Raw genomic sequence first — 23,504 nt, 5'->3', positions numbered from 1 at the left:
TGGCAGGGGGGTTGGAACTAGATGATCTTAAGGTCCTTTCCAACCCTAATTATTCTATGATTCTATGATTCTATTAAGTGCTCACTTCTCTGACGCTTTGCCGAGCCATAGTTAACACTCACCTCATACATGTCAGCCTAGCCCCTTAATTATTTAACTTCACTGTCTGTTCCTCCTTTTCTATTATTCGTAATTTTATTGTATCTCTGGTATGCCTTCGTCATGCCTCCAGGGATATTATCTCCCTTACTGCTTGACATAAGGCTTGAACCTACACATCCAGAAATGCACTGTCCCCTTCTGGTGTGTGTCACACTGTCAACGTCTGCTGATGCCCGTTTCCCTTGACCTGCTACTACAGTAGTAGGCAAAGGTTCCAGGACCACCAATTCAACTTGTAGAAAGGATCTCTGCAGATTTTTTGGTAGTCTTTGTCCGCCTACCATAGGTTTTGCTGGCTAGGGATATAGATTTCAGGAAACAACTAAGTTTTTGTTCTGGTCTGTTACCTTAATTTTGTTGAAAATAAGGTTCTTCAAAGTTTTTCCCCAATAAAAATCAAATTTAAGTCATACATTTCAAGTCTGGAATCCTGTGTTGAACATTTCAGAATTCAGTGGTTTTGCAAGTCAGCTATCAGTTTTTAGGACAAATAGATTCAGGTTTGGAAACTTATCAAGTCACACAATATGCAGAACACATCAGGATAAACCCATAGCTGCAACAGCGTATCTTGTTTCTTTTCCAAGGATTTCTGCAAGGTTCTGTGTATTTGCACAGTATAACTCAAGGCATTGCGATATAGATAAAGATTTTTTTCAGTATTTAAAAATTATTTTTTTAAGTTAAATGGTGACTTTGTGAAGCTCTGGTTAAGAAAAGCAGAAAGCCTAAGGCTGTATTAATTCTGCTGTTCATATCTAAATCCCTGAAAATAGCTCAAACAAATGCCAGTACCAATCTTTAGGGTAATACTTATCCCTATTCAGAGTGACATTTGCAGTTTCGAACTTACTCATTTCTGCTTCACTGATTTTTTTAGGCATGGCATATGTAAGCTGGTCTGACAAAATGCATTCGTATTAACAAGATTCATCCAAGTACCTCCCCTCTTGGCATTTAGAAAACATTATTTTTCTTAATGCATTTAATCATGAGCATGGAAAATCACCACTTTTCATTGAAAGTCTTTGAAATCTAGTATCTTTGGGATTATCTGATGTTAGTTGTAGAGATTTACTGGATAATTCAAGACAGCCTTCATCTATTATACACTTTACAGTGAGTAATAAGAGAAATTAGCATTGAAGGTAAACTATCCCCTAATGAAATTTCAGGGAGAGCTAATGTTTCTGGAGTTGACAGAAGAAAACAGACAAACAAGAAGTTATATGTCAAAGCTGTTGTTTGAATGAAACTCCCATATGCTGGAGAACAAACACGTAAGCCATGAAGTGTCTCAAAGGCTCTTCAAAAAAAGCAGGAATAATCACTCACATACGAGGTATTTTATGTTGTCCCTTTTGTTTTTCTATCATCTTTGGTCCTCCAGGATCCTGGCTTATTTGGATATTTATGCAAATAGTTAGAGGTCTTTCTGAATTAAGGTCTAAATCCCTAGTGATTTAAACATCATTTAATGCACAGTTATGGATCAGCTACTTTTTGGTAAATCTGCCTAGCTTGCATTGTAATGCTCCATGTTAAGAAAGTCCTCTGCAGGGAATAAAGCTGCTGGTTACCAAAATAGTGTCTAAACAAGGCTGCTTCTAGTTCTGTGCTCCTCTCATGCCCTCCTGTGTACACATGTAGTAGGATAAAGCAAAGTGCTGGAGAGCTATTTCTGCAAGGGGATGAAGTAAAACAAAAGCTACAGCCCACTGTGCTAACCACGTTTTAAGCTGAAAATAAGCAGATTTCACAGAGCCTTTGTCTTAGAGCCAGTCAGTGGCTCCACACCATAAGTGACTTGAGATACTCTGTGAGATAATGTTACTCATTTCTGTAAGTACAGGGCAAGGAAAGCATTACATGCTCAGTTTTCTGCTTGATGCCAGGTGGCATAAAGGTAATGTTACAGTACTCTCAATAATACCTTTCAGACTGCCTTTCTAGTGTGTTCAGGCGACTGGGAAATGGACAGAAATACTAAAACTCTTTTTATTTTTGTCTGTGACAAAATCAATTACTGTATGTTCCATTAGCTTATAAAAAGATACATTTAGCCGAATGCAATAAGACATTAAGTTCTGGTAAAATCATAAAAACAACTTCTGTCTTGCTTTTATGTTGCATTACTTCATTTTGTGGTGCTGTGTCTATTCTTTGTAGATACATTCAAAACAAACGGCTTTATCATTCAGCCTGCTCTGCAAACAACGTGCCAGTCCCCCCACCAGTGTGGGATAATAGAAGGAATGGCTTTGTCCAAATTAACATTGTTCATCCTGCAGTTCTGCTTGTTGAAACACAAGAGCTTTCAAAAATCCGTAAAGGAGTGAGGTTGCCATTATAATTTATCTGGCTTTTTGTCTGCATATAATAATTTTCTGGTTTTCATGCTGTAAAAAAAAGCTGCTAATACCTGCACAGAGCTGAGCACATACCATATTATGCTCTGATTGATGCAGAACATCCATAATCTTCACCTGTTAGCGTTCAGCAATTTTTAGAGCTTTAAGAAGCAAGTTAAAAAGCCCGAAAGGTAAAACCAGTATCCTATTCTGAGGAGCACATATTGAGTATGTGTGTGGAGGACAGTTTAAAATTACACAGAACTACTGGACATTTGTATTAGAAAGCTCAGTAGCTCCTTGCCTTTTGATGGCTTCAGGACAGACTGCAAATGTTTATACAGATAGTGTTCTGTGGTTTAGATCTTACGCTTTATTGCATGGATTTTTTTGTTCTCAGGAGTTGAACAAGACTAGCAATAAAAAGCATGAGTCAGAGTCCGTTTCTGAGCTTGCGCCTACAAGCCAGTTCTGATGGGGGCTTTTTATTAAACGTAGCTAGAAAACTAAATAGATTTTTGTTTCTCATAGAATGCAGTTGATCAGTATGTTTTACAAGGGAGGGAATGTATACACTGTTTGCTCATTGTATAGGTACCTTGTACCGTAAGCTATAGCCTAGTACATTTTTCACTGAATATGTGTTAGTACAGAATTGTCTGTATAACTCTGCTCTAGAATACTGATTTTATTTTGCTGTTAAACATTGCAATGTTAAATATTGAAACAAATTTAAAATTTCACATAGGCATCTCTACAGCCTATAGGCTACCTTGTCATTTTTCCTGATGTGGAGTTTCTACTTCCTATTTTTCACTACAGACAAAATTGAAAGTAAGAACAAATTTCATGGAGGGGGTGCAGAACAAAATGTTCAGATGATACATCCTGTAATTCATCACCCCCAAGCCCCCAAGAAAAACAAAAGTGCCAGGGCAGAGCATGAGGGGCTGGCATCCTCAAGTGCTCGGTCTGACTGTGCTGGAGCTTTCCCCTGCACTCCGTTACAGGACCTATGTGCTCTGTTATCCTGCTCTGGACCCTTGCCTCCTCCCTACACCCTGGGACCTGGGTGGGCTCCATGCCCAGCAGCCCTCCCCTCCTCTCAGCACAAGAGGCAGCCCAGCTCCCAGCAACAGCAAGTGTTGTGTAAGTGTTGTATAAGGATGCAGGGATAAGCCACCGACATCAGATATTGCAGGCAGGGTTACGTGTGTGGATGAGCCAGGTCACCCCATGGCCCTCCTGTTGCCTTTTAAAAGGGGATGTCAAGAGGGAGTCCAGTGAAGGGTGAGGAGCCAAGTAGCTCGAAAGTGCTTCCGAAAGGTGAGGAATCCCTTTTCCTATCTGTTGCTACCTTGAGAAAAGATGGGAAGCAGCAATGCTTGTCCCCAGTGCTGCCTGGGGCAGCTGTTTGTGGAGCAGGAAAGGAAGCCTGAGGATAGCCAGAAAAGATGCAGCTCATGATACAGACAGGGACTGGGATTTACTGTGCACCTGGCCTGCAGGAGACTGACAGCTGCTACCTAAACTTTGAAGCAACATTGTCATGGTTTAAGCACAGCCAGCAACTAAGTACCGTGCAGCTGCTTGCTCACTCATACCCCCCTGGATGGGATGAGGAGAATCAGAAGGTAAACCCCACAGGTTGAGATAAGAGCAGTTCAGTAATTAACATAAAGTGAAGTAATAATAATAATAATAAGAAAAGATAGGAAGAGGCATAAAATTCTGGAAACACAAGTGATGCCAATACAATTGCTCACCATCCACTGACTGATGCCCAGCCCGTTCCCAAGCACCAGCTGGTGGCTCCCAGCCAACTTCCCCCAGTTTATATACTGAACATTATGTTCTATGGTATGGAATACCCCTTTGGCTAGTTTGGTTCAGCTGTCCTGGCTGTGCCCCCATGGCTTCTTGGGCACCTCCTTACTGGAAGAACACAGGAAACGGAAAAGTCCTTGATTTAGAGTAAGCAACAAATAAAACACCAGTGTGTTATCAACATTATTCTCACACTAAATCCAAAACACAGCACTGCACCAGCTACTAGGAGAAAACTTACTATATCCCAGCCAAAACTGGACACCGTAAGGCAGAAAACACCCTCATCCCCCGAGCAGTACAACTCTTTTATATAACTGTTGGTTAATCTGATGCATTTGTGTGAAGGAGAAGGCACTGGATGAGAGTGGGAGAACACTTAACCACATTGATTAATATTAATTGGTTAATTGTCTTTCATTATGGGAAAAGAAAGTAAGTGCAGTAATTGGCAGTATGGCTTGACAGTGGTTCTGTATTGGAGATCAAAGCCTGAGAATTCCAAATACCACATTTTCAGGCCGGAGGAGATGAAGATCCCCACAATGTCTTCTTTTATTTGGGGCAAAATAGGAATATTCTTTTCCTGGTGCAGGGCTGTAGATCTGAAATAGAACTCACTATCAGAATGGAATCAGCATGTTCCTACTTTTATTTTCTTTCAAAACAAAACAAAAAGCAGGGTTGAACTCCAGTGATGGAGAAAGAACACACTGCTGGCTCTTCCACCTGAGCTCTCTGGCAGGGAAGTCATGTGAGGTGTTAGATAACAACCACTAAAGTTAGTGCTGCATGCTCAGGGCTTGTGGTTCAGGGCCATGAGACTTTGTGTGGGCGAATGAGCTCTCCACAGACAAAAGCTAATCTAATGAAGCCTGCTGCCTGTGATGTCAGCAAAGTTTAACCATAAAAATCGTGTCACTTTTGGCAAGGAAGAAACTCGCTCTGCAATGTCTGTGAAGGCTCCCAGACATTATTCCCAGACAGACTCCGCCTGGTGTGGTGGAGCCTCGCCTGTGACTCATCCACATCATTCCAATTTGTGCCCCTCTGTGTGCTTTTTAGTTACAGACTACAGAAAAGTTGCACAGAGAGTTTTAGACTGTGAAAAAGAGTCTGATTTCCTCCAATATTTTCCACATCTATGTCTTGAAGTGTAACTTGGTATATAAAGTGTAGACACTGCTTGTTCTTCTTGCTCATGTAAAGTAGCAACTGTGCTGGGCCTTCAGAAGACAAGGCAAGGTTCTGGGTGCCAGAATGCGTAAATAGTTCTGCACCCAATGTTTGCATTCATGTGCCACGTTCCTTAGAAAGAAAAAACAGAAAATTACTTCCAGCATGTAAAGGGCAGGATTAAAGCATCATCTCGAAAACATTCCTGATACATTTGGAAAGATTATTAAAATCACCATCAGGTGCAATATTTACCTTTTGGCACTTGCTGAATGGAGCTAGTGGAGATGCTGGATGAGCAAGATGCTGATGCACACTCTCCATTTTAAACTGTGGGGCATAGGAAGACTGTGCCAAAGCCAGATGCATTAGTATGATGCCTTAAACAAAAGACCATCTTTTGTACAATCATTTCATAATTAGTTTTTTTTACACAAGTGACAACTGCCTTCATGCCAAGTCCTGGACTCATCAGGGAAAATGGCAGAAGTCCCAGGATAGCTAGAATTTTTCACTGCATACAGATTCAGTGAAGAACCCTGTATTTCTCCTTTCTTTTTTTCCTTCTTTTTAATAGATTGGTGCAAAAACAATAATTTGGGGATTAGTAGCTGATTATTTGCAGGAGGGACAGGATTTTTATTTGAAACACTTCATTGTTTACTTCAAGAGCACTTGTGTGTCACTGAGTCACCAAACCACTATTAAATTCTGGGAAATGGCTTATTGTTGAGGTTCATGGGGTCCCATGGCACGGTGGGATGGATCAGAGTCTGATTTTAATTGGAGGCCTGATCTAAATTTGTATCCTCTTTAATCCTGTGATTGACAGACTGTGAAGGGTTATGAAGTTCCACAGGATGGTAGGAGTGGAAGAAAGATCTTGTGTTGTCACCTCTGCTTGCATTGTTTGTACATGGCAAATATCAAGCAGAGCATTTGCTTTTCACTTAAGAGTTTAAGGAGAATATTGTCTTTTGTCAGAACAGCATAGATGTAGTCTTGGGTGGTTTGCCTGGAAGAAAAGACAAGGAGATTAAAAATACATTTTAACACTATGCTGGAGGAGATTTTACCAGTTCCTGCTGTAAAACTTACGGTCGTTTTTTTTGCAAATACAGTAAACATGATGGGGTGGGGGTGTTTCCTCTTGCTTGTTTCTCTTCTTTTTCTTTTCTTTTTTTTGGGGGGGGGTGTGATTTATTTGGGAATTTTTGAATCATTAAAACAATTCTGAACCTTGGAGTAGCAATTAATTTAGTTTAAAGATTTACTAGATATGCCTGGCTAATGTAATGAGGCATAAAGTGATTTTAAAAAGAAAAAAAAAGACAAGGAATACATTACAGAGAAGATAATAGAAATTAGGAAGGTTGAGATTTGCATGGAAGGAACCCCCCCAGCAACGCTGCATGGCAGTTGCAGGTTTGGCACACGGGGGTGTGCAACGATGTGCAGCAGTGTGTGCACGGTTGTGCAGCTGTGTATGTAGAGGTGTGTGCAGCAGTATGTGGTGGTGTGCAAGGTTGTGCAGTGGTGTGCAGGGTTGTGCAGCTGTATACAGCAGTGTGCAGGGGTGTGTGCAGTGGTAGATAGTGGTGCACAGGGTAAAAAAAACGGCGTACAGCAGTGTGCAGCAGCATGCAGGGTTGTGCAGCGATGCGCAGCAGCGTGTACAGCAGCATGCAGCGTTGTGCAGGGGTGTGTGCCGTGGCATGCAGCAGCATGCAGGGTTGTGCAGCAGTGTACAATAGTGTGCAGCAGTGTCCACTGGTGTGCAGCGGTGCCCAGCAGTGTGCAGGGGTGGGCGGCAGTGTACAGTGCTGTGCAGTGGCGTGTAGGGGTGTGCAGCGGCGTGTGGAGCTGTGCAGCAGTGCGCAGTGGTGTGCAGTGGTGTGCAGCAGTGTCCAGCGGCGTGTAGGGCTGTGCAGCGCCTTACAGCAGTACGCGGTGGTGTGCGGTGGTGTGCGGTGGTGTCCGGCGGTGTGTGGCGCCGTCACTGTGCCCCGCGGCAGGCCCTCGCTGCGCACTGCGCCCGTGCTGCCGCCAGGGGGCGCCGCAGCATCGCACCGCGCTGCGCGGCGGCGACCGGAGGGACTCGGAGCGGGTCCGGGCGGGTGTCTGTGGTCAGACAAGGGCGCAGCGGGGACCCCCGCGCCCCCTGCCTCTGTGTTAGAGCGGGCAGGCGGCGGCTCCCCCTGCGCTGAGCCTCACGGGGCGGGCAGCCGCGCTGCCCTGGGGTAGCGGGACGCAAAGGGGCTCATGGAGCGAGAGGAGGGGGGGTCCGCCCCACGCTGTGGAGCGTTTGACGGGTTACTGCAACGCCTTAGGTGCCCGAGCGCCAGGGCGAGCTTTGAGCCCTCGTCCGTGAAGCGCTGTTGGTGTTGATGATGGGGTTAGGTGAAACTGCGAGGCTGCGTCCCAGATACATTAATTACACGGAACATGCGGTTGCTGCAGTTCACCTGCGTTCTCATTCTGGTGGTGCAGCCTGTGGCTAAGCAGAGCAGATGTGCGGGATGTTCTCTCGGCCTGCTGGTGGTGGGGGATATGTATTTCAAGGACAAGGAAAGGGAAACACTGCGAGAGGAGAGAATCACAGGATCACAGAATGGTTTGGGTTAGAAGGGACCTTAGAAATCATCTAGTTTCAACCACGCTACCACAGGCAGGGACACCTTCCACTAGACCAGGTTGCTCGAAGCCCCATCCAGCCTGGCTTTGAGCTCTGCCAGGGATGGGGCAGCCACAACTGCTTTGGGCAACCTGTTCAGGTAAAGAATTTCTTCCTGATATCTAATCTAAATCTGCTGTAAAGTAAAAACCACTGGTTCCTCAAGTTCCCTATTAGAGCTAAAGGAACTTTTGCAAAAAAAACTTTTAAAAAGTGTTCCATGAAGTGGGCAGAAGTATTTTTTATCCTGCATCATGCATCAGTAGCCACTAGCTTTTTTGACCTTGCTTCCAAATCCCTGTTACCCACAGCTCCTCTGGTTCACCAGGTTTTGGACCTGACTTGCATTCATTGCCTCATGCAGTTTAGCAAGGTGAATTGAATTTAATGTGTTAAGCCATCAGACATCAGCTGTGGTATTCAAGATCCAAAATGTTCCATCCTGTGTAAATGTTAATGGTATTCTGCAGTTTGCATTTATGGACGTATTACATGGGACTTTCTTCCTTTTTTTGGCAGGTGACATTGGTGACGGAAGAAGAACAAGAATGATTACATATCCATAACTCCCAGCAGCATGTCAGGTAATCATATTTAATAAGAGCATCTATGCAATATTTCTTGCTTTGCCAGAGTGATTATATTAAATGTTTACTGCAAAATACTGCTTTAACAAGTTCTGAATGCACAGACACTGGGAGTTGAAGTCTTTTGTCTACCCAGAGCATAGAGATGTGGAGCACATAGTAATCTTCCCCAGCATTTTTCAGCTGAAACTCTCATTCTGCTTGGTTTTCCTTCAGAAATAAAGTTGTGTTTTGTTCTAAAGACACATTCCAACTTCAACATTTCTGCTGAAACTGACAGTGGAGTGACAGTTTCTGCTGAGTACATTAGTCCAACTTACTTTGTGAAGTAGACACATTTACTGAGGTTCAAAATGAGACAGTCAAATTCATTTTACATAGATTACCAAGTAATCTTCAGATAATAATTGACAAGATCCAGAGTTGAAATTACTGTTAACCACTTTAAGTCCACTTAACCGCTTTATCTCTGCCAGATGCAAAGGACTTGAAGGCTGTACATGAATTAACTGTGTCAGAAACCCCATATATTCTAATCCCAGAACAGGGTGTCTAAAAAGATGTAATTATTACATGGAGATCATATAGAAAGCCAGTAGAACTTCAGACTTCCAAAATTTCTTTTAGTATTCCTCAAATTGCATAAGAGAAGAAAATGTTCTGCTGATGCTGTTTCTCAATGCATATTTCAAGAGCCAAATGACATAAATGGAACCTTTTAAAAGCCTGTTTGTAAAATGCAGCATGTGAAACATAGCGAAGGTCATAACAAAAAAGACTGAATTCCTGGCGTTATGCTCAAGGAACAGTTTAGTTTTGCTGACTGGGCAGATCAAATATCCTTTCTTTTCCCCTAGAAAGCTCCCATCCTTTTGTATTGACCAGCAAGGCGTAACAGCTGCATTTACCAACAAAGCTGGTCCTAGATATAAGGTAGAGAGTAAAATTCATGAGGAGAAACAGCATTATTTAAATGCATTCTTTCATAGTAAAATGTATTATTTGATAATATGCGAAGATGTGTCATTTGACTTCTGGTTTTATGGGGTTTTTGCTGTCCATTGAAGTGAAGGTTATGCACAGATGAATAGAAAGTGGAGGCAGAGGGCATTGAGGCTTTTTGCAAAATGAAGTGGAATATCTGACCCTCAGTTGGTGTGTCAGGCTCTGTGTTAGCATCACTGTCACATGAGGATCAGGAAGGTGTTAGTATCCTTAGGCCACATTAACAGCGCCCACTAGAGTGTTTTCGCATTCTTCTGCAGGCATTCTAGACATGATAATTCCATTTAACAAATACCTGGTTTGGAATAAATTTAAAGCATTGACATGTAACTCAGTCTTTCCAGCTTTCTATTCTGCTTTCTTCTGTCTCATGTTAAACTGTGTTTTTTGACCTTTAGCTACAGGGCTTCAGGGAGCAATTAGTAGCTTGTGCTGTGTAATGGCAAATGATGGGGGAGGAAATGCCGTGTATCCACTTTATCCTGACCTTATCTGTTTGGGTGTAGCTTCCTATGGAGGGGGCTTTTATGGGTAATTCCCACTAGTGATTTAACCAGACCTGTCTGTCTGGACTTCTCCCTGGCAGGGCAGCTAAGCTGAGTGAAACAAAAAGCCCAATTGGAAGGGCTACATTTTTCTTCCTTCTTTTTTAATGAAAAGAAAAAAAAAAAAAAGAAGTGGGCAGAAGAAATATGTGCAAAGAAAATAATCACCAGGCTGAAAAAAAGAGGTTCATTGCAGGGGATGACTGTCGGTACAGCTGTAGATGTCCAGCACTTTTCATTATGAACAGTTTATGTTTTCTGTTTCTCATTATCGGATTGAAATTCCCTACATGAGTGTGAATGTGAAAAGAAGCATGGATGAAATAAAAATCTTTCAAGCTCTTTAAAAGCCGCCATCTACAGCCAGACAGGAGTCCTTTCCTAATGAATGAAAATGAAAATGAAAGCTTATATTCTGTTACTGCGTCACTGGAATATGAAAGCAGAATCTAATCCAAAACCAAACCAGTTGCCTAAAATAATAGGCTGTATTATTCTGACTTTTTGATAGATAATTTCTCTGCCCATATGTTACATTTCTGCTGCAGTAAAAATTTTCCTCTTGTAGGCACTGCCCAAAAGCCTCCAGTTTTTGGTGCAGTCTAGAGTTTTTCTGACAGGAGATTGTAGAATTTGGCCTTAGGTAGTAAAGCTGGGCTTTACTACATTTTGCAGTTGCCATAGGAAAAATATTTTGAGTATTTTGACATCTCAGCTTTAAAACCACCTACTGGTGTGATTATTCTATGGCACACGTTCTGTAATTGTGTGTGCTTATGGCTTTTAATAGAGTTCAAGTTTTCCAAAACTATTTTGGGTTACTTCAAAGTTACAGGTAACATGGAAGGATGTCAGAGGTGTAGAAGCCATTACTTGAAAGTGAATAAAATAAAAACAGCTAAATGAATGCATCAGGTACAACTTTTGCATGCAAAAAGATAAAGGCAAATATTGGGTTAATGAAGTCCAAACTACTCTTCTTTTTTCTTCATATGCAGTCAAATTAGAGTTCACCCATCAATAGAGTTAACGAACACCTAACAGTGGGCACTTCGTGACATTAGAAGCTGACAAATAAAAAGCTGAACCTGCAGGTTTTGTAAACACTGTCAGTGTTTTTGTCAGTTTCTGTCAGTGTATTTTTGCAGCTGCTAGTTCTGAGTGTCAGAAGTCGCCTAACCAGTTTTATGTACACATGTGTGTTACATATTTTACGTACCAGTTTATGTACACATAACCAGTTTTATGTACACATAACTCAGATGATGACCAAACATTGAGATAAAGGGATGCTTCTGGAGAGGGAGAGCTGGACATAATGCTGCTTGCAGTTGAGTACTAAGTCTGACAGACACATTCTGTTCTCATAAACTGAAGCTGGGTACCTCGCTAAACAGAATAGTTTTAAGATGAGTGATTACATACCTAAATGTAACAAAGCAAATCTGAAAGTTCAACTTTCTGTTTTGAAACCTAATTTTTTGTAGAAGTTCATTTTCTTTCCTGATGAAAGCTGGAGCAGATCTGATGCTTTAAGTAAAAACATCAGAAATGTGTTTAGGGAATGTAAGTGAAATATGTTTGTTTGGTTGGTTGGTTTTTTTAAACAGAAACAAGTGGAAAATGGCTGACTGGATGCTTCCTCCATAGTTAAAAATAGCTTCACAGCTGGCACTAGCAATTACCACAGAGTAATACCTGGGGAAAAAAAGTTATAAGTATTTTAAAAATTAGTACTATCTTAGCAATAACTACAAGTCTTTCTGCCATATATTTGTACAATAGAATAGAAAAAAATTAAAAGTTGGAAACTATTATTTTCTAATTGAGAAGATAGTACTTTCAAATAAGTAAGTATGTAACATAGTTCATTAAAAAATCCTTGCTGCTTAAATACTATAGTGGAGCTTCTGGTTTTAGCATCACTGTTCACTGGCAATAATCATTATTCACTGGCAATAACCTACCACTGAAGGCTGCCTTCTGTACATTTTCTCCCAAAATGCAGGACAAGTTCTGAGACAGATTTTTGTCTTAATTTGCTGGAGTGAGAACTGAAGAAGGAATTCAAGCATGGGTTCTAAACACCAGAAAATGGTATTTGTAGAAAGCAGTAAAATCTCATTAGTTTCATCTTCATGGCTGATGAAGATTGACTTTAAAGAATGCCATAGCAGTGTCAGTGAAGTCTGCAGCAACTGATTTCAATAAGGCCAGGATTTTACTGTGCTTTTACTTGGAGTTTCATAATTGACTCAGACATGGTGCTTCTGCTCTCAAATATTCACACTGTTCTGTTTGGTAATGACTGTAAAGTTAGATCAAGATAGGAATTACAATAAAATTAAGTGCTTACATTAGGGAATGTAAATGTCATAAATGCATATTTTCAGTAAGTAGGATTTAATATGCAGCATTTCTTGTAACAGGTCACTCATTGGAAAAGCAGTGTCTCTAAGGGTGTTGCATGTAGTTTCCAAGAACTGGTAAAAGTAATAGGATAGGAAAGGTACCGCCTTTTCTTCATGAGTCTTTTCACTATATTGCTCGTTACCTTGTAAACTTGATATTAATTGAGATGGAAGATAGTTTATTGTGTAACATCAGCTGAGAAATTATTTGTCCTAAATATGATCTTCCTAGGGTAATTTAATTTGACATATGTCACTGTCTGACACTTCTTGTCTGCCAGACCATGATAAAATCCGAGTAACTCAAGTGTATTATTTCTTTTAAGTAAAGGACTTTCTAGAAGGACAATAAATACCTTAATATGAGGTTTTGTTATGCCAGGATTCATCAGCTTTGTAATGAGCTTTTGGGGATTTTCAAAAGGTTAACAAGATTTATATTGTGGGATGTTTTTGCATGAAGCTATGAATCACTCCATGATGGCTCTTATTACTTAGAAGCGTATTTTTAAATATGCAGTTAAAAATATCACACTTGGTAAGTTCTAGGTTACAGACATTCTGGTTTAATTTTAACTTTCTTGTTTTAAACTTTGATGTTTTAAAAAAGTGCTTTCAGAAAGTCCTATATAACGCAAGTTTCAGGAGGCAAGGAGTCTGTATAATATTTGTAACTTTCTAATTTTTTATGCAATTCTTTAGTAATGCATTGGGTTTTTCTTTCCCATCATGGGGAGAAAAGGCTCTAAAGAGTGTATTTTTCTGTAGGATAAACATGAAGACCTTTATGTCTGTGTGCTCCTGAAGGTGCTTAAGTTTGACATTTACAGTTCATGGATACCCGCTACATTTTCCAGCGAGGGTACACACATTTGAAACTAACCAGGCCAAAAGATCTGGTTAGATTTTACAAGGAGCAGAGAAAACAAACACTTTTTTTTTACATCTGCAACATCTGCTAGCCATTTTCTGAAGCATGTTTCAGCATGTTAGTGCTGAGATTTTTTCTTTTCTATTTTTTTTATCAATAATCCATCAGTGTCCTGTCTGTAGGAGTTTTATTTTAACCAGAGGTGCTTCTTTTTGTTAACTCGTCTGCCTGAATTTTATTTCTGATGGGAGTGGACTGTAGTGTTTGAGATTATGAGTATCGTTATAAGACTGTGCATCACTGTTTCACTGCTGCCATCAGTCAAGAGGAGTGTAAGTGTTGTCAGTATCAGACACAAAGGGGCAGAACCCTTTTAAAACAGTTAATTAAAAAAAAAAAACAAAATGTCCCTGTGTTTTAATACGTCTTCTCCAGTAGCCTTATAAACCACTTTCCTTTGCTGTGCTTGCCACAGGAGTTGCAGCCTGACATTTTATGGTCTTCATATGCCTGACCGCAGACTGCTCAGTTCAGTTCTTCTGATGACTGTATTGCAGAGCAACGAACTTACAATACTTGTCCTTCATATACAGTCCTACATGTAGAGAGCACTGTATTTTTTTTGTGCCAAATAGAAAACTGTCAATGAACAATAGGAAAGCTGCTATCTAGTCTGGCATTTTCTAGTTAATTTCGTATAAATGAAGTATCTTTTATATTCCCTATATGCATTTCTGATTATGTTCTTTAAAAGCATCAGATTTGCTACAGTGCTTATCATAAAAGAAGATAAATGTTTATGGAAATGTTTAGAGGTTGCGGAACAGGGAGGCCAGACTTTCAGATCTTCTTTGTTCTGTATGTGATCATGTGCTCTGAAAACTGTTCAGGCCTGTACCAAACTTCAGTTTAAAGAATTCTTACATCCCAGTTTCTGTGTCTTTCTGAAGAAGCCTTTGACTCCATTATTTGAGCAAATTTTATTTGTTTATTGGTTTTTGTATTTCACAAATATATCTGTCAAGATTCCTAGTTTTACTACCTGCTTTTCTACCTGGCCATTCCTCAAACTTCAGTCCTTGAACAGGAGGTGTTATTTCAAGATACTGGGTAGCTCTTAAGCTAAAAACTGAAATATCTTGAACTGTTTCAGCATCTTGAAAAAACAAAGAGCTTCAATTATATGCAGGTATCCCCAGGATTTGCTGTTAGTAAATGGTGGCCAAATATACCGTCCATTCCACAATGGAGAGGGGTGGAAGGGTCTAATGTGAGACTGAGGGAAGACCATGTGAGGTGATTTGAAAGCTCATGGCAAAAGCAGTACTCAGAATCAGGATTTTACAAAATGGTGGTAGTGATTTGAAGTGATTTGTGGAAGTAATCTGTGTGTTTTCCCAAGTGGTTTCAATGTAACTTACATGTTTTAATGGTCTATTTTATGGTGTTTTGATCCTTAATCTGGAAGCGTCCTCTCACTTTTATTTGAGTGCATTCCCAGCATTTAAAGAATTACCTAACACAATATGAAAAGATAAAAATCCATTAACGTTCCCGTATTCACACAAGCAGTAGACGGCAAAATGAGTCCTGGAGAGGTGGATTGCTCTCTGTTGAGTATCAAATTGATCTTGGTTTAAAGCGAACAGGAGGAGGTTGTTCTGCATATTAGAGACTAATACTGGAACTCCTTGCCAAGGAGTGGTGTGAATGCAAGAAGTGTACACAAGAGGAGACCGAGCTGCACTTCAGAAAGAGATCCTTTGGGTATTACTACAGTTTAGGTAGGCTACAGGGGCTCAGGCAATCCCTTGGGCTGACAAATAGCTGGGGATTGGGAGACTATTGGTAGGAACTCATTCATATATGTTGTCTTTGCTCTTACTCTTGTCTGGGTACCTGCTTATGGCTCCTGCTGGAGAATAGAAACCAGACAAGCATTGGGGTTTGAACATAGCTGCAGTGCTCAGGTATACCTTGTTCTCAGAAAAACTCCCACGTTGTACAGAAGTATGAGAGGGTCAGTTGCATTTAGCATCTGTGTGACTGTCTGGTTAACATCACCTATCTAGTTCCATTCTGTAACCCAGTATCTTCTGTGGTGATCTTACTGGGAGCTGTCATCACTCATTTCTTCCAGTATTTTCATGGCACCTGTAGCTGTCACAAGATTCCATAGTTGGGTATGCAACTCGTGTTCATTTCTCTAAGGCAAGGTTTTCAGATAGCTCTTTACATACCAAAACCCAGGACCATTTTCTTCTGTGCTCAGAACTTACCTCTGGTTGCCTTACAGATGAGCTGTCATGTTTTTCTGGATATTCTTTTCCTCCAATTAATCTTATGTTTAGAAATTTGAGCATAATGTCAAAGCCAGGTTCTTGATGAGATAATTATATGTCTGGTATTACTTTAATAGTTAATAGAAATTCAGCATGTTTTTAAAAAGCAATTACACTTGCTCACATTGAGGCGCTCATTAAGATACCTGGTGACAAGAACAAGGATAAAGCTCTTACACTGTGTATTACAAGTTTCTTAATGTTACCTTTTCTTACACCTTAAAAACTCTTTAAAAAGTTTACTATAATATCTGGAAAATCTTCTTTTGTGATGATGTAATCTTTGTCCAAAAGATTGGAAATACTGAAATTTAGTTTATAATGAAAGACATATTCTAAAATGTAACGTCTAAATATTTTATAATATTACCACTGTTAAAGTAAGTAACAGTACAACAGTCTTGGATTAAATACTCCTGGCTATGTTTTTCTCCACAAGTATACACATAAACGTATACCTGTAAGATACTGGAACAACCTAGTGGTTTCAGTAGACATCACTAGTCCCACTTGCAGAGTCCCTTTCTCTCATTGTACAATTTTTCTTACAGTCCCTGTCATTTTTACATTTTATAATTTAGGAAACAAACCACATGTTCTCAAAGGTTTGATTTATCACATTACACAGATGAAGGGTTTGCATATTTAGGAAGAAGAACCTGGCTGGTCTGTATTAGCTGTGCTCCATCCTGCTTGTTCAAGGATCACATGTTTAATTTTGCTGGGGAGACATCCTGTAATTGTAGCTTGCTTGTTTTTTCTTAAGTCATGAAGAAAAATTGTCTAGTGTTAATTGGACTGGGTCCATACAAAGCTAGGCTGCATGATCAACCTACTGTGCACCCCTCAGTCCTAATCCTGATTACATTTGCCTTAGTTGATCTCTCTGAAGCCAACCCACTTCAGTGTCCTTAGATGCTCACATACTTAAATGTTTAAAGAAAACCCCCGTAAAGTGCTGTTGCCCTTGCTTCTATGTTTTCAGTAAACTCCAAGTATGAGTAGAGGCAAAACTTATATATAAAGTTTTGCAATCAAGTATGTTAATGACAATTCAGAGACTGCTAATACATTCACCTATTGCTGCTGTTTTGATCAGCTAGGAGTTAAAATTCATATAGGCTGTGAGCAGTTTGGCAATGTTAAATTACTTTTGAACTGTTGACTGCTCAGATGCCAGCTATTGCTATGATGTGCTGCTTTTATATCTGTGAAATTACTTGATGATTCCTTTACTTATGTTGACAAAAAGAGCTCTAGGCCGTTCTTATTAGTCCTCTTTACTCTGAAAAAAGGCCTGTGGTTTTAGTCGTGATTCATCCCAGTAGGCTGTACTGCTTTCTGCCTTTATTATGGCTATTTTAGCAATAGCTGGAGGGAGAGAGAGATGCTTCTCTTACAATTAGGGAGCTAAGACAAAATTATATTATCATCCTTTATCAAGGGGTTGGGTTTGAGAAACCAAGAGCAGATGTAGGAGATTTAAACTGCATTCTCTGCTGGGGGGGGCAGGAAAGGAAGAAGAAAGCGTTCGAAAAATTCAGGCAAGATATTTCAGACAAAATGAGTAGAACAAATAATTTAGTCCTGTGGTGAAACTGTAATTTAACATTTTAATAAGCTGAATGGTAATTAGCACATACGTATCTGCTGGGCCACAGTATAGGAAGTCTTAGAAAAGGAGAGAAAATATGAGACCCTTCAGTGGTAGTTCCTTACAACTTAACCCTCATCTAGCGAAATTTAAATGTGAAGTGTCGCTGGTGACTGAAGGGAATTTGTGAAATAAGGTGGAAGCTTGTAAAATTAAGTAAACAGTATCTAACACAGGAGTCAAAATAATGGAGCAAATTTTAGAGGGAACTAAAAGAAAAATGGTACAGATGCTTGATGTTGGCTTAGCCTTTGTAAACTCTGCCTGAGCAAATTCCAAATGATGGAAGCTGTAATAGAATCAGTTTCTTCTCATAGTTTAAATGAATCCAAATCATATTTTGAAATCCTACAAACGCTGGCAAATGCAGAAATTGGAAAATACGGTTTTAACTCTGTTTTTTAAGTTAAGGAGGGTTTTAGATTTCCTCGCTAAAGTTAAAAATCTGTAAGCCTTATGTGACATCCTGTCTGAATCCTTGGGGAACAAAATTTTTACCATTGCAGTGAGTGAATGTGTTTTAATTAAACAACAACATCAAGAATTGTGTGGGGCCAGTGGTCTGCTTAAGGAATCAACAAAGCATAGAAATATCTATTTAAGATTGAATTACAGAAATGCCTTTATTTTATTTCTTCTGTATCTGTTGTACATGCCTGACTCTCACATTTACATAATGATTATCCATGCAGGGAGATAACTAGAATATGATGGAAGATGAGATCGAGTAGCCTTGTACTGAAGGGTATGTTATCTAAGGTTATACAGAGACTGGTGGAAGAGAGAGAGGGTTATAGTGCGCAGTTTCTCTCCCTGCCAAGAAGAGTGAAATGGCCCGGTCTGGTTCAGATCTTAGAGGGGAGTTCTGTGCAGCTCCCAGAGTGTCTTACCAGAACAATCCAGTCTCTCCTTCTGAGATTAAATTTCTTATGAAATCTAGAAGATACAAAAGTGTCCAATTTATGGAAAAAAAAAAAGTTCTATATTCTGTTCTATTTTAAAAAATTGCCTGGTATTTTCTGGGTTACTTTCCCTTTTCTATTTTAAATCTGATTATCCTCCTACAAGTGATAGTGTCTTGTCATATTACCTGCATTTAAGAGTTAGTTTTTAATTTAAAGTTTTTAAAAATCAAGTCTTTACTAAGAGCAGATAAAGCCAGAAGTAGGTAGGTGCAAATTCTGTAGTTAATTTACCTGCCCTATGCATTGAAGTCTGAGATGCCAGGTACTTTCTCATACAAATTCACGTTCTTAATGTCCAGCTGAGATACAGTGGTATCTCCAACTGAGATACAGCTGAGTTAGAAGGAAAGGACCCTTAACTTCAAATATCAGGTGCGCTTACACTCCCACCAGAAAAAAAAAAAGCTATGCATTTACATTTAAAATCAGACATTGAGAAAAACTATATATACTATCAGGGATTAACATAGGACAACAGTATTTAATACCGTATTTAAGTCTGCTAGATAGGGTCTATATTGGCAGTGTTCCACTTAAGAGTACTCTTAAGATAAAACTTTCAGGAACAGCAATAGCATGATGCATCTGGTAACTGAAATCCAAAGTTATTTACTATTATGTATACGGATTTCTATAGTGAGTGAAATACATGTAAAATTAACTCTTAGATCCCTTAACATAGCAGAATCTTACTATGATTAAAACCACAGTGGATGTCAGTCATCACATGTCTGGAATTTGCTATTTTCTATGTGAAAGTTAGAAGACTATTTTGTATTTTTAGTTTTGACACACATAATGTGTAAGAAATAATTGGTTTAAATGCGGAATATCATCTCTGATGTTTCATTTTTATAGAATTTAGTTTTGCAACCCAAAAATAGAAAATGGGCTATATTTAGTCCTACAGATTTATCAACGAGTGATATCTCATTTTCTGTATCAAAGAATAAATAGATTTACTTAATCATTATGACGAATGAGATCAAATCATGCAGCTTTAACATCGTTCATTATTTACCATGGACCCAAGAGTCCATGCTTCTGTGATAAAATTAGTGTCTCTGATACTCCACTGTGACCACAACTGGAGAAAGGCAGTAGGTAGCCAAAGCGGAGCTGCTAAGCATGCCCACATAAGAATGTCACACTTAGGTAACAGAGTGTCCCTCAGGTCAGCCTACGATAAGAGCAAAGTCAAACAAGGCTGAATCCTTGATGTTTTGTGTTTTAAGCATCTGAAAATTGTTCACGACCAGCCTCCACCTACAAGACCTCAAATGATCATATGAGCAAGGCAATAAATTGGTGGTAACTTGCCCTCAGGTCCATGTTGTAGTTGCGATGTTGTGAAAGTTACATCTAGTGTCTGCCTGTCCACATAGCTCTGCCTACTTGTTCAGGCTTCACAGACGGGGAAATTTTGTTTACTTGTACCGAAGGGGAACTATGGTGGTTGAATGGGCATGGCTGAAAGGCTCTGCATCGTATCAGTGCGGTCGAGTGGAGATGCACAGGAATACCACAGCGTCAGGAGAGCTGGGGAACCTCTTGCTTTCCAGAACTCCACACCTGAGCAAGATTTTGGCAATGCCAACAGTTTGTAGCCCAGCAGTATTTGCCAAACATCCAGGACATGGCCTCCTGTCGTGGGACAAACTGATTCACCTTCCTGACAGAGATCAGAAATGGAATGTAGTGGGCATAGCAGAAAACTGTTTGTGTAGGAAAAGGCACTCCAAAAAATATGATATCCAGAGGAATGGACAGCAGCTTTCGCAATGTCTCCATGCTTCAACTTGGAATAGCACAGTTTTACAGCCAGGCCATACAAAAGCAAACTTTCAAGTCATGCCAGGTGCCCAAGAATGCCAAAAAGAAGAAAAAAAGTGTAAAGGTAACTGGCATTATTATACAGAGTACAGCAAATGCTGTATTAAAAGCAAGCAAACAAAATAGGTTGTTATATCTGTGTTTATGGTTAGGGGGTTGACCATTGGTAAAAGCATTATTACCTGAGGGGGTGTTTTCTTGTTGCCAATTATTTTAATTTTATTTTGTTTCAGCAGCAATAATTGAGATTTTTACTATTCCTTTTTATTCAGTTTAATAGCTTTGTGAAGAGCCCTGAGGACGATGTGATGCGTAGTTCGAGGTTTTCTATGTGGTACCCAATATAAAATAGTATCTATTCCTTTAGCCCTTTAAAGATGTATTTGTCTCTCTGTGGTTTTGATAAGCTGGTCAAAAATCTTTTTTGACCTGGTCTTTTTAAATAAAGAATGCTCTTGATACATTAACAATGCAAAGGCAAACAAAAGCATTCTTTTACTACTTTCAGGGTGTTCAGCTCTCACCTGTGACTGTATTGTTTGCCTTCTTTATTATTAATCATCCCCAAAGCCTCAGTAAGTGCATATACAGAACTCAGATAAATGGAACTTCTTGTTATGAATCTTTGCCTTATTAGTCAGGAACCGTTTTCTTTCAGGTAGCCTTTTTTGTTCACAGTGAAGGGATTCCTTTTAAGAATCACAGTTGCTTAGGTATTAGCACAAATTTAGTGCTTAAGTTATTTTTATTCCTTTTTAAACTGGGGTAAATAGTTCTTCATTGTTCTTTGCTCAAAAAAATAATTAGTCCATATTATGAGGGAGGGATTACAAATTGTTTTCTTTTACTTAAGTCTTACGTCACTCCAGGAAGAAAGATTACAGTGTCAGGCAGGATATCACCTCATGGAAAAGTTAAACTGGTCTAAGTACCTGATTTCTTTAGATTTACTTGCTCTTTACCTCAGAATGCCTCTTTGCTAACAGATGTCAGGTGTTGATCGCTTTAACGTCTTACTAAGGGCTGTCAGGAGGTGGCCAAACCCAGACAGTCCCACCCCAGAGTCTGTTAATTATGTTGTGTCAAGCAAAATTAGGTAGCTTTCTGCTAGGTTTTATTTTTGAACAAATAGAACTTTTTACCTTCAAGTTTTCATGTGGAGTTGGGGTAGGGAATGACGCAGAAAAGGTACATGTTGTAAGTATTGGCAGTTACTTTCTCAAGAGATAAGGCATGTAATTAACTGATGTCTGCTAGCAGGGTCTTCCAGATATGATATATTGAGAGGCTTAACAAATTGGGTTGTCTGGGTCACAGGTCTATAATTACTCTAGGTAATATTTTCTCAGAGACCATGTTAAATGTTGTCAAACACTATTCAAGGATTTTGTTACCTGGTTCGTTGGGAGACCTCTCAAACAGCAAATGCTTTTTGACAAGACTGTGTGCTACCTACATGTGTTGTGAATAGTGCAAGGAGCTAGTGCAAGATAAAGCAAGCACGAGCCCTGGAAGAGTCCTGATCATGAAACAGCAAGCTCCATTCTCTTTTAAACAAATTTATTCAAGGTGTCAAGTATTTTCAGGGATAACTGGATTTGTAGTGAACCTGAACATTTAAGTGTAAACTATGACATTCTTTGTTATCCAAACAGACTAATGAGTTTAAAGTGTTTCAATAAAAGGCACATCACACTCTGGCATTTTGTGAGTCATATACAAATTTAGTGGCATGTCATAACTGAGGTACAGCAGGTTTTGTGAGGGAAACAGTTTTAGAGAAAGAACTAATTTAATACCTGTTGAGAAAAGAGGTGCGCTATTACGTAAGTAAGATTTTCCTCAAGTTTAAACCAGGGGCAGCTGGTTTGAAAGTTGTTGCATCTGTTGAAAATGCGAAGAGATGATTTTGTGGCAAAAACTTGAGCTCTTTTTCCCTCAGCTCTATCAGTTGCTATTATAGTGTAGACAAAATGACAATTTTTAATGTGCTTGATTGCACTGAGACTTACTTCAGGAACTGTCAAGTGTTATTGTAACTGTACGGCACTAGAATTCCATAATTCTACGTGCTTTATGATGTAGTCACAAGTAGAGATTTAAAAATAAGATAAATACAACATAGAATTAATTTTCCTTTCTTGTAAGTGCTCAGTATTACTTTGGATTCTGATGTTTGAGGTTTTCATAGTTTAATCTTTAACAGTAAGTTTGCATAGTGGTATGTTTGAGGGACCATTTTGAGTCTCTGGTCATAGTATGTAACTCAAGATTCTTCCATGTGGTCCTTTAGAAGTAGTACTCTGCCCTCGCTAATTTGAGTGCTCTGCAGTAACTCCCATGTACTGACACTTCTGAAGCTTTCAGGAATAGCATGTGGGGGCTCTAACTGCAGCATTAAGGTAGCCAGGACTCTAGACCAGGGGTGCGCAGTTTGGGAACAGTCAGGAGAGTATGACTTGCAGGTAATACATCACCCGCGCATTCATGCAGATAGCAGATGTACACAGCAGAATGGATTGTGGTAAATGACAGTTCTTTTGTGGGTGTCGGGGCTCTAGGTTGGTGGGGTATACTGTCAGGAGGATAATCCACAGCAATATTGTCTTGCCTTAACATTCCTGTGGGTTCATTTTGGTGAATTTTGTAACAGAGACTGCAAGTGCCAAGAGAAGTGAAGTGTAGTGGGGGGTTTCATTGTTCATAATCAAAAGCTTTCAGTCAGGATTTTAAAATCAGGACTTGATGAAGAGCTGCATGATCTCATGTAAGGCAGTGTCTCCTGCAGACATCTTTCAGGCATTCCCAGACTGACTTCTTCCAACCCAGTGTAACATCACTAACTGCACCACGTTTACTTCTGATTTACACCCAGGTGAGTATTTCACAACCTTTGGTGCATTCACTACTCATGTTCAGCAAGTATTTCTGCCTTCTTTAATACAATGAACTGACACCTCAGACCATGAAGGGGTCAAACTTTGGATCCTCTTATGCTGCAGTATCAGAGTTTCTGTTTTATCACTGGCCTGTTGGCTCACACCAGAGATTGTATTCTGTTGGCGATTAATTTCCGTGTGTTCACATAAGCAGACACTTGT

The 23,504-nt window shown here is 39.7% G+C and overlaps 1 protein-coding gene across 14 annotated transcripts in view; it reads left to right on the top strand.

The window, feature by feature from the left end:
- THRB (thyroid hormone receptor beta) overlaps positions 1-23,504 on the top strand; it is a 170,151-nt gene that overhangs the window by 117,562 nt on the left and 29,085 nt on the right. For 13 of the 14 annotated variants that reach the window (XM_062607203.1, XM_062607193.1, XM_062607202.1 and 10 more), the window contains one exon: positions 8,710-8,774. In XM_062607203.1, the coding sequence (XP_062463187.1) occupies positions 8,768-8,774 (7 nt within the window). In that variant the 5' untranslated portion in view covers positions 8,710-8,767. Of the gene's footprint in view, positions 1-8,709; positions 8,775-20,019; positions 20,468-23,504 lie in introns of those variants that run through there. The other variant, XM_062607189.1, reaches the window with a different exon arrangement.

The sequence above is a fragment of the Pezoporus occidentalis genome, unplaced genomic scaffold, assembly GCF_034315485.1.
Source record: "Pezoporus occidentalis ecotype Australia unplaced genomic scaffold, CSIRO_AGI_Poc_V1 ctg120, whole genome shotgun sequence".
NCBI lineage: Eukaryota > Metazoa > Chordata > Aves > Psittaciformes > Psittacidae > Pezoporus > Pezoporus occidentalis.
Note: the sequence above shows the minus strand (reverse complement) of the source record. Positions and strands in the feature narration are given on the sequence as shown.